This window comes from Lonchura striata, chromosome 3 (genome assembly GCF_050655825.1).
Source record: "Lonchura striata isolate lonStrDom1 chromosome 3, ASM5065582v1, whole genome shotgun sequence".
Lineage (NCBI taxonomy): Eukaryota > Metazoa > Chordata > Aves > Passeriformes > Estrildidae > Lonchura > Lonchura striata.
In genome coordinates, this window is record NC_140705.1 from 69,765,536 (window position 1) to 69,777,908 (window position 12,373).

The 12,373-nt window shown below is 35.2% G+C and overlaps 1 protein-coding gene across 3 annotated transcripts in view; it reads right to left on the reverse strand.

Moving 5' to 3' along the window:
• Window positions 1–456: 456 nt before the first annotated feature.
• The window catches only part of MAP3K21 (mitogen-activated protein kinase kinase kinase 21), a 40,240-nt gene continuing 28,323 nt past the window's right edge, over window positions 457–12,373 (reverse strand). Inside the window, exons 6-11 of one of the 3 annotated variants that reach the window (XM_085575427.1) lie at window positions 10,790–10,912; window positions 8,186–8,326; window positions 7,508–7,658; window positions 6,402–6,496; window positions 4,173–4,958; window positions 457–3,641 (exon numbers count right to left, since the gene is read on the reverse strand). In XM_085575427.1, coding sequence (XP_085431553.1) covers window positions 3,217–3,641; window positions 4,173–4,958; window positions 6,402–6,496; window positions 7,508–7,658; window positions 8,186–8,326; window positions 10,790–10,912 — 1,721 coding nt within the window. In that variant the 3' untranslated portion in view covers window positions 457–3,216. The remainder of the gene's footprint in view (window positions 3,642–4,172; window positions 4,959–6,401; window positions 6,497–7,507; window positions 7,659–8,185; window positions 8,327–10,789; window positions 10,913–12,373) is intronic. The other 2 variants (XM_085575428.1, XM_021527112.4) reach the window with 2 other exon arrangements.

Genomic DNA, 12,373 nt, shown 5'->3' on the forward strand with positions numbered 1-12,373 from the left:
GCCTTCATTTGCCTAAAAAATAACCCCACAAACCTAACGAAAAACCTCAAAGTACCAAATCCCCCAAAGAACCAATGGACCCTCCCAAGAAAACCCCACAACAGAAAGATGTTAGTACTTACCTGTATTCTTGATGCTGAGTTTAGTTATATCCACTACTCTATCTCCTCTAAGACACTCAACAAACATTGTAAAAAGCACAGAAAGAATATTATGGTCACATCAAAGGAAAAAACAATCTTATGCCAAATGTTTCTACCCACATCAAGTGCAAGATATTACAGGAATGCTCATACTGTACTGGATTCTTAATCTTAGAGTAACAATTACATTATAATCTTCCAAGAACAGGCTGGCCATAGCTTATAGATCCTGGTTATTCACCAGAGAACTCCTCCATATATGTTAAGAAAACACTAAGATGTATTTTTCAAGAAAATTCAGGTCACTTTGCAATACAGTAGCTACAAAACATTTATTTTTTAAATAAAAACATTTAAATCATCAGCATATCAAGTGTTTATCTCCAATCTTTGTAGTGTAAGCACCTTCAGTTTTATGCTAAAACAATCAACATAAATTATTATTTGGTCAGGCTATCAACCTACATTGAAATAAATATCCTTTTAACTAAGACAGGTCACTTAATGCATACCAGATTTCTGTATCTTCACAGAAAATTTCTCTGGTGAGAAATACTCACAGATTGAAATACTTATTGAAAGAATTGTTTTTTTCTTTTTAATTACAGTGAAGACTGGCCTAGAATTTTAAACTATAAAGACAATTATATAGCACTATAGACTATAGCTTAAAAAAACTGCATCACATCAGAGAAATATTTGAGATGGCTTACCTAAACTGTCTCAGAATAAGAGATGGAATACAAATTCCTAAATTACTTAGAATGCACTGGGCTGGCCATATCATATGTCCCAGTCTTATGGGAAATTGTTTATTGAACAGAAATAGAAATCTGTTTAATTACAAGAGAGATAAGTCTCTAATAAATGAAAACAATATAGCTCAAAGAGCTTTTTATGCTGATACTATTGATTACAAAACACTGGGTGCAAAATTCAACACTCAAAATTATATAAGCCTTAAAAATACAGAATTTAACAGAAGTTTACAAGTCAAAATACTTCAGCACCTGAGGTTTTCCTGGAGAAAGCCACATAGAGATACTTTCTTCAGAAACATGTAATACAATCATCTTCTTTCTCTCAGTATTACACACAGGAATAATCAAGAAAGAGTTGAAATATACATAATGCTCAAAAATTCTAATTAAGGTAAATGTGCTGTTAATCTATACTTAATATTTGATTAAGGACTTTATTTTACAAAAACATTTTGTATTAAAACTGGAACAATCTATTAAAGTGTTCTAATGAAATTAAAGTTGAAACAGAAGACAAAGAACAATATGTGACTTGAATCATGTTGACCCAACACTAGGAATACAGCGACAGAAACAGGTTTGAAGAAAATGTAGGAACAATCTTCTATGCAAGCATTTAGATTTGCAGACAACTAGTGGTTCTGTCTTTACTTTCGGTAAACTAATACTTTAAGGAAATTATTTTCCATTTCCATTTTGAGAGCTGGGAAGTTACATTTTATGTGTTCTGCTCCGTGTGATTAAGACTTCATTTGTATAACTGTAGGTCATCTTCAAGGTGGATATTGTAGTGCATACAGTCTTAGAACAGAAGCCTTCTTTTTTAATCCCTTGGATTTGAAGCTTTAAGCAACTGTGTATTCTATTTGAACTCCCAGACCCCAGAGTAAAGGAGAAGAAAAGATTTAAACACAAGCCTTAACAAAACAGCATTCGGATGGGAACACAGTAGATTTTTAGTCTAGGATTATCTAATTTTATTTATGAAAACTATTTAAATGTCAAATGATCTACAAAATGGAGACTTCAAATACTGGAAAATGAGGGATGTTCCTTTAATTCTAAAAAAATGCTTTCATCAGGGAAAGTATATTGTTCATTTGGTTTTATTTAATCATTCACTTAGTGATACTGTAAAAAAATAAACTACCAGTGTTATCAAAGCTAAATGTTTCTCCCCCCACAATTAACTACTTGGAATTTTCTGGAAACTTTCTATCACTGAAAACCAGTCAAGCACATCTGTTTTTGTCCTTTGATTCCTAAATATGAGTAAGCAGTCACTCAGTAGTACCTTAGGAAGAAAAGCTACAGAGATTATACTGAAAAATTTCATATTAAATTATAGCAGTTTTAAAATTAAGTGCAATAAAATGCACCATTGATTCACTTAAAACAAATTATCTTTAAAACCCACCAAATTTCTTCAATACAAGGTGCAGCAGAGTTTAAAAAACACGAAAGGGGACAAACCCCTCTACCACAAACAAAAAATTCAAACTCAAGAAAATTGCTTTCAGTGCAAACACTGTAGTCTTCAAAAGGTTAAGAGTACAAATATTTACGTTCCAGTGTATCCTTACCTACAAGGAATGTTGTATCATATTACAAAGTATGTCAAATACCTTTACTCCAATCCCAATATTGAAGTTTACCCTCTCAAATCGATATGGTGGCTGAAACTGAAATGTTTATATAAGCAGTGTAACTTTCTGGAGAAACTAAGAAAGTTCTCACAATAACCAAGGGCAAAAACTGCAAATTCAGCTCCTGGTTCTTAACCCATTTCAGTATCAATGTCTGCAAGCAACCACTTCCTTAATGAGGAGTGAACAGAGCCTCCTGTACCCGCACCTTAAAAACCTTGTCCCTCCCCCTGAACCTATAAGCCACAGAGGCAAGCTGCAGACCACCACTTCTTAGGTGAAACTCTTCCTGACAGAGCACAACCTTGCTCTATATGTCATTCATTTTTTTAATGTGTGAAATTTAAATTTCTAGCAAAACTTCTCAAACCTAAAGAAAACTTCTGTGACATGGCAGAGAGAGGTGGGCATTTTATTTTCATCATTCAAAACATACTAACGAAGTTCACCTAGAATATGATTTTGCAGCATTGTGCTTTTAGAGTTACTAGTTGGGATTCCAAGGAACACTTAAAAAAGGCACCTACTACACTTAATTAGCTGCCCATTTTAATAATTTTGGTACTATTTGTCACAGTACATCAAAAAGCAGCACAAAGTGTTAGACAGACAAAAATTTTATATTTGTTCCCCTTTATGAGCAAACATTTTTAAAATGAAAGGCACTCAGGACAGAAATTCTCTCTCCAGTTCATATATAGATGGCCGACAAGTTTTGCTCTTCATTCTACATAAAGGCACAGTACAGTCTCTGTTTTGACCTTCCACATCAATATCAAGTAATGAGGGCATGTGGCAGTTAGTTCTTTGCTCAGTATCTGGCAGGAGGTTAACATCTGGATCTACATTGTCCTCTGAACATTCAGAGTCTTTAGAGTTTGGTTTAATAATACGTGGAATGATCTGCCATGCATCAATTTTACTTCTTAGAGAAGACGGTCTAGGCCTTGAGATAGTATTGACAGCGCTTTGCTTTTCATTTGAGACACCACTGTGATTGCTTCTTTGTTGAAAAGATGGGGAGGGCAGAGTTCCAGGAACTGACAGGACCGGGAGTCTGGAGACATCATTGGTTGAAGTAACTCCATTAGCTAGGGGAAAGAAAGCCCAAACAAAAAAAATGCAAATTTAAACTACGTGACTTCTTGAATTTCTTGCCATTTGTAAAACTGGGTTGCCATAAACACTAGTAGATTTTCTTCCACCAGAAAAATGAAGAGGTTTGTACATTGTGGGGAATCTCCTAAGACAAGACCCGTGGTGCTCAAGTAACGTGTTTGCCTATAGGCTCGCTGCAACTGGCAATCACAAATGATTTTTTCTTGGTACAAAAGAGATGCAGACAAAAAGCATTAACCCCATAATAACTGGATGAATATTCATACTGGAATAAAGTCCCATGAACTTCTCCAGTTTTTCTGAAAAATCATACGTGCATCATGAAGAATATCATATTTAAACCACCCCGGAATATCAGTACGAAGTTTAGAACTTCTTTTCAAAAACCCATTGATCATGAGCTTATCCATTTAAATGTAAACTAGATTTAAATACATTATTTTGCACTTAAATTTTTATCAGCAACTTAACTTAAAGATTCTTGGAAGTTCTTAATTACCTACCTGTGGTCTGAAAATGGCTCCCATCTGATAAGGTTCGTTTGTGACCTATCATACATAACTTTGTGGAGGAATCTTTTGGCACATTTTGAGACTCTTGTTTCAGACCAAGACTAAAAGGCTGACTTTTCAATTGTGTCAAAACTGTGTTAGGAGCCAGCTGTATCCTTTGTTCTGTCTTACTTTCAGAAGTTTGAGATGAAAAGTTGTCCGTGGAACTACATTGACCACAATCACCAAGCACAGTGCTTACAAAAGCATCTTCACTATCAGGTTGAAGCAGGCATTTTGTGGAAATGGAGGGCATAGAGAGAAGATTCACAGTATCTGAGGCTGGATCTAGGGATGGAATACTTGTTTCCTCTTTCTTGTACTGCAGTCGTGTAGGGCTGGCACTTCTGCGGAATTTTGAAGCACGCTGAAATATTCCATCACGCTTCTTCCTCTCATCTTTAGGCAAGAGTTCATCTGGACCCTGTGATTTGTTCAGCTCTCTGATATCTAAGCCCAGGGCAACAGAGGCAAGGAGGACAGCACACCCATACAGCACTGAATCAGTCTTCTTTTTGTGAAGCGTCCTGCTCAGACTGTTTGTAGGTGTCATTTGAGGAGTACTGTTTGTAGAACTAGCTGAGGTTCCTTCTTCAAAGCTCTCGTGTTCTACTGTGTTCTCTCCCTGATCATCTTTCCAAAGAGGTAGATTAATATAGGCCTGATTGGGCAACTTAATTGGCTTTGGTCTTTTACTGTCCAAACCTTCAGGGATAAGTTTCTTATCAGTACAGGCACCTGCAAAATATCACAGCATTCTTTAAGATTGTAATGCAAAAGCTATTGCATGTCTGCATATGTACATCATTATTTCCTTTAAAATGCACAAGTATTAACATTGAAGGATGCTGTACAATCCATTTAGATGCTGTTAGAAGATCAGACTCAGATTTTGAGTTTCAGAAACACATCCTACACCTAAACCTCTTGGTGTTTACAACACTTAGATAATGCTTTTTAAATAACACATAAAATATTTTGGTGTATGGATTACAGAGAAGTAATTTACTATACATAAACTGGCAGATAAGATTCATAACGTATTCTTTACAATACTTTCAATTCAGCTGAGTTCCGAAATCCAGACAGTTATTAGAATTTTCCAATTAATTCATTAGATCATGGTGTTCTGGAGTAAAAAGTAAAATTGACATCTTACACCTAATGACAAATAAAAAGGAGGTATTATTTGATTTGCATGTGTTATTCTACTATAAACTACTGAATGCTAGAGAGTAAACACAGAAGCATTTGAAATTCAAGTATGGTAACTTTGTGTACAAGGTTATAATAGTAAAGCTAATAAATCTATAAAATTACTATTTGTGAAGCCTTGATTTATACCCCTACCACTACACATGAAGATTAAAATGTCTTTTTCCAGCAGTGTTCAAACAGCTATTTCCTCTTCCAGATGGCATGAATCTTAGCTGCTGAAATGGACACCAGGTTATATCACAGGCTTTTTTCCTGACACTGGTAACTTAATTTTCTCAGATAAGAGAATCCACAGTATAGAAAGACGGTGTGCAGATGTTAAAATTATTACAAATATTTTATTGTCATGGCCCATTATAGCAATGGTCATAAAAAGCAACATGCAGCTATTATGCTCCTGATACTAAAGGGATCATATATGCTTTTCCTTGTGATTTTCCCTGTAAACAGCAATATGTTGTCTAAAACACTTTATGATTTGAAATCTACATTTCTGTCTTGAAGATGTAGATAATAGGTCTTATTCAGAAAATCTGGGAACTAATATCTGGAAATGTATCAAGGCTTACAGGTTTTTAAAAAACTATGCATTTATGCAATCACCATGCAGATTGCACAACAATGTCAATGATTATTTAAATGTGAAGACAATTACTGATTTAGATTTTTTTTAAAAGAAAAAAAAAAAAGTGGTGACTGCAGACCTCATATACAGAGTAGCCTGCAACTCAAAAACATGGAAAAAGTCTGTATATGCTACTGTTCACAGACTATGTGCATTTCTTAGTTGCTAATGATGTAAATACAGAGTATTTTGCAGAGGAAAATGGTTGGCAGCATGATTTTTCCTGTGTAAAATTCTGTGTAATCCTCTAAGGAATTCAAGCAATACGATTTATAACATTGGAGGTGATCTTAGTACTATTATATGGCTACTTTCACTTTTTCAAAAACAGCTCTTACCTTGGTCCACAAAGAGTGAAGCTAAGGGCACACCCTTCTGATTTTTCATTAAAACAGTTGACCAAGGGTTGCTGCCATCTGAAAGGGGTCTTACTCTGCAATAACAATAGTTTGAGATTACAGATACCATGCTCACATAAACTTTGTAAAAAAATTACTTTCTTTTCAAACTATAAACCTGCAGTACATAACTTCAAAACCTTTCCAAAGGTAAAAAGAAGATGGAGTAGCATTGAATTATATGATTATAAATGTAAACACATCTTAATGTCAGGTATTCTTTTTAGGATAAAAATTTCGTGTCTAAAAAGAAAGCAAATGAAAAATGGGCCCTCACTACCTATTGAGCAACACAGGTTTGTGAAAACCTGAATAATAGTTTCATTGTCTCAAAGAAATGATGTAAATATTGGAAGTTTATTAAACATTGTGACTTTAAAACAAAAATAATATAAAGCCAGTTCCAACTGATTGTGTCAGGAGTTGTAACCAACTTGTGACACAGGTAACTGAGTGGATATCCCTACCAAGAAAAATAAAGAAAAGCACTATAAATAATTGTATATACTCAAGAAATAAAGAAAAGTATTCTTACTATCTCTAGTTTTGAGCCATTGGAAAACATAATCTGTAATTAAAGCTGTCCAGCTGATTTTCATAAACTTTTCACCCTCTGTCAGTATAAAGGATTTTGCTGGTGTGAACTCTGCCTCACATATGCCAAATCATTCAGTCTTACTTAATCATGCTGAAAGTACCCAGTGGGGGCCATGCTTGCAATTCCTCAATATAATGTGAGGAAGGGCAAGAAAGATGGGCCATGAATGTCTGGTATGCACTGGTAGCTCAGCATCCCAGTATGTTCCAAATCTCAAAAAAAACTGAGATAAAGGGTAATAGATAAGAATAAATAAAACTTTAACATAAGTAGGTGTTTTATCCTCAAGATTAAGGGGGGGAGCTACTCATCAGTAATGTGATTTCTAAATTAATTAAAAGGTAGGATTTCTTGCTGTAACTAGACACAGCAGAACTGTTTTCACTCACTACTTATGCCACCAAGAAGGCTTTAATATTATCAAGAAACCAAAATGTAGCAGACATACTTGTCCTTACAATCTGCACGATCCTTTGTTTGAACTGAACTTGGTCCCCATGTACAACCTTTCTTTTTAAAATTCCTCTTCACATCTTCAAACTCTTCTTGGTGATATGTTGTGCTCCTTCCCCAAGTTCTGTTGCTTTCATCTGAAGTTACTGGAGATTGGATTTAAAAATACAAAACCCACACACATAAATACTATTTCTAAACCCAAAATATTTTGACAGAACAGAATATCTTCTGCACTGCCAAACCATTTTAACAGAGTAACACATAGGAGTAGGAAAAAACCTGAGATTTTTTTTTCTTTTTCAAAAAGCACCACGCAAACTTCACTGATCCAAAAAGATGAGAAAGAAAGAAAAGTAATTTATGAGCTGATGAGAGACCCAGATCAAAGATAAAGCAGCAAAGCAATCACATTTCCCATGCTTTCCTTAACTGGGAACCTTATATTTAGGTAATTCAGACAAGTGAATTAGACTGAGCACTTAAGTTCAATGAATAAAACATATTCTGTGGACAACTGGCATCAAAAGAAATAAATACTCCAGTTGTGACTACGATTAACATTTTCTTTCTCACTACACCACAACAAATTATACTTTAAAGTGTCTAGCCTCTAGACATTAAATGCTTAGTCTGTCACTGTCTCAGCTGATAAATTAAACAGAACCAGCACCTTGGAAACATAATGAAATCTTGCCTTTTTTCATAATCCCACAGGGAATTTCATATTCACTTGTGATATCTACATCTTGCTGGTACACATATACACTGTTTCTTCGGCCATTAGCTGTGTGTGTATCTGTTTTTGGAATCACTGAGGAAAAATTAAGAGAATGTAGTAGAGATCTTAGTCAAATTTATTTCATAAACAGAACTGGTTCTCTCAAGTTTTTGAGTGAAAAGACTGGATCTATAAAGATATTAAGCATCTTCTAGTGATGGATTTTCATGGTAGGGTTTAAAGAATCCTCTTTCTAGCACCCAGCCTGGAAGGGTAGATTTGCCACTGACTAACTGAAGCATTAGCTTGGAGTCATGATGGCATGTAGCAGATATGATAGAGAGACCTAGGAGAAAAACGATGTAGCCAGTTACAACAGCCTGATAAATGAGGGGGCATTTCCATGTTCATGGTTCTGCTTTTCCTTCCCTGTACAGATTCTCCTCCTTCCTCACCATCCACCTCGCCAGCAAAGCTCACCCTGTAGAATGCCACTTGCCTACCTTACACTCTCATTTTGAACCACATTCCTATGGAATATGTGCCTTAGTGGCTTTCCTTCTCCCTCCAAAACTCCTTTTAAGATCAGCAGCATTTGTTTTAATGAGAAATTAACTAGATTTTTCTTTTAACTTAGTGTTTAGATTTGAAAGCTAGACTTGCTCAAGACAAAGTGAAGCAGTCAAGTAACCAGTTGTTACATATGCCTGTTCAAATCACCTGTATTTGAGCAAGCCGTCTTGAAACAAAGACACTTTGAAGTTAAATCAAGATAAACATTATTGTGGAAAGGGAATTTATTTTGCACAGGTGCAGATGGGTGTGGAAGCTAAATTGTTTCAGCTAGATATTCCTGAGATATCTGATAAGCTTTTAGGTAAAAACCTAAGGATTCAAGCCCAGAAGCAGACATGTACTTCTTTTAAACGAGAGCCTTTAAGCTGTCCTGTGTGTTCAAGCCCTATGAACACAAATTTCTGCTCAAATAAAAAAGAAAACAATCCTCAGTGGTACTTAGCACACATGCACGGAGTGACACTGCAACAGCTTACACAGGGCTATGCAATTATAAAAAAACACGCACAGAAAACTCAAGTTTTCAGAACCATGCCAATACTTGACATTTGCTTCATTTCCAAACATTTCCACGCAGAGCAAGAAGAATCAAAGATAAAATGAGATAGGCTTTTCTTAGTTTATACGTGATTACATTTTACTTTCTTTACCTTTCTGCAAAAACCAAAGCCAACCAACCAGAAAAACCCACCACACAGGACAGCAAACTATTGACAACACAAATACTGTCAGCTAACATCTGAAAAAGACTCCAGTTGATTTTTCTTCCATCTCAAATTTTCATTATAAAAAGCAAGACAGAGTTTGTCCATCTCTCTCCTTTATCCACAATGTTGCCAACTGTATCTGCTGCAGCTCAAACAAATACTGAAGTGCCAGAGAAGACATCACGGCTCCCCTTTAGACGTTAACAATGAAAAGAATTTCATAAGGCAGAGTTGTACCAAAGGAGATGAGAGATCTGATTTCTATCCAAACTTAAAGTGTCAGGCTGGTCTAAAACACAATCAATCTTTACAGACTAGCTACAGAACAGTATGGAAAAAAATACTCATGCATTCCGATTTCCCTTTCTCCCCATTTTTAGCTGGCAAAGTCAGATTCTGAAGTAATCTCCCTCATAGGTGACTATGCTTGCAAGATAGCCAACATCTATAAGCACTCAGCTGGAACAGGTTCCACTGATTTCATAGAGAGAGAAGCTTAAGGCATTCCTCTCTGAATGTAGATAATTAGACAATCTACTTTGCACAATAGATCAGACAATACAAATTCAAGCAGTGAATCCTGTAGGAACTGTTTTATCTGACTTTATGTCATTCCCCAATAGGCTTCTCTGCAATAACATGATTATATTCCTGGTACCTCCACTGTGTGAGCATGAATATACCTTTCTTTCTGTTATCAGTATACATAGTAATGTAGACCTACAAAAGTACCCATAATTTTTTTTGTCTCTTTTTCCTAAAAATCTAAAGCAAGATTTCTTCTGGATTTATACCAGAAGATTTATACTGTTGATTTATACTGTTGAAAGCTTGATTCTCTTTTGTCATAAGAAAGTTGGGTTATTGGCTCATTCTTTGGTCTTTGCAACTTACAAGACTCCCTTACTCTCTGATTTTTTTTCCCTTTATCAACTCCAATATCTAATAAAAACTTGTTTTCCAGCTTACTTGGGATCTAAATGTGATGCTTTGCCTTTTGTCAAATTTTGATTGGTCATTGTTTTAACCCAGTTTACAAATTGGTTCCCAAATCAATTAAGATACAATTTAAAGCATTCACAATCATTTTGAATTACTGAAAATTATTTAGCGTTTTAGCAAGATTATCCCTCCTTTCAAAGAAGTTGCAACTGTTAGAACCAATCAAGGGATGTGGAAATCAGACAGAAATCTGCCTGGAATCTAATAGTACTACCAACATTTTGGTATGTATATAGAACATTCTCTATTGATCAAACAAGCAGAGACTTACACTGTATAGCTCGAAGACGAGGAATTATTGTGGGGCTACTTGATGGGCTAGAGTTGTTACTGTTTAAACTCCTTCTCTTGTCCAGATTGGGAGATGCCTGCACTGTTATTTTGTGCTGGAAATCTGTAAGAGAGCAAAACAAATCTGTTTTAATGTTCTGAAAAAAAAACTCAGAAGAACATGCTGCTATACTTCTTAAAACAAAGTTATATAATGAATTAGACTTCATTATATGTCATTTATTTATATAGGTAAGAGATATACATATTAAAAATATTGAAAAACTCTAAATGTAACAAGTTAGATTTTGAGTCAAACAGGCAGGACTTCACACCTTCATGTGATAGTCTTGCAAGAACATGAATAACAGCAAGTAGGTCCAAGTGGACCTGATCTGAGACACAACCACACCATAAGCTGTTATGCAATCTTTTTGGTTGTCACAGGAGGGGCAAAAATTACCCCTCAGTATTTAATCTCAAATTAATCAATACTCATTCCAATAAGATTTGCCTCATTTTTTTAGCATGTAATTCATATACACCATAAAAAAGCAGTAACAAAAAAGTCACATTTATTCATGACAGAAAATCATGACAGTAAACTACAGAATTATAAATATTTATAGCAAAGTAGTAAAAAAGCCTAACAAATATTGAGGAGGAAAAAAATTTATGAAATTAACCTTAATATGCCACTCTAATACCCATCATCAATGCAATTATATTGTACACTATTCTTATAATAGAATAGTCTCAAGGACAAGTTCACCTGGATGTTCTTGGTAACAAGCAGCTAACTGCTATTCTGAATGAAAATATTTATTTTATCACTGTTTCAATTTAAATACAAGAACTGGAAACAAGGGCTAAATATTCGATTGAAGCTTGCAATCCAGCATAAATCTAACTAAACCACATAAATGTACCATGTTTGTCTGGGAAGTTGTAGGGTGCTTTTATCTTATTTGCTCTTATTTTTAAAGTAAGGAAAAATATTTCACTAGTGCTGAAATAGTAATCTAAATATTACTGCACTCTTGATGTCTTTCCAGCTATCAGATAGCTACAATTTGGTCAGACTTGTGTTAACACAGGATCAAGTTCTTAATGCATTTGTAATAAACTGTCAGACTTGACCTGGAAGCCACTGAAAGGAAGCCCACAAACCCCAGGATGCTGGTAATGAATTTGAAATAATAATGAAGGCTTTCCAACCATTGGTGAAACCATGAGTTTGTGTAGTGCTATCTGGTGGCAACATTAAAAAGGCACCTCTAAACCAGCCCCTCAGAACTGAAAGACCCTCACTGTCTACAAACACACCTCCTTTGCAAATGGGGCATTTCAATGCATTCATGGGTGGAATGAAATCCTCTAACATTCAAATTATACCATATTTGTATTCTAAAATCATCATCTGCTGCTATTAATGTTTTCTTGCAAGAAATAAGGCACTGAAGATTGTAACTGCTGTGTTGTACTTGCAACTGCAGCAAGTGTGCAGTTTGGAACTACTGCACCTGTACATCCATCCCCAGCCCTCTTGAAGCACTGCTTTTCTGCTCAGTATTTGCAATTTTAG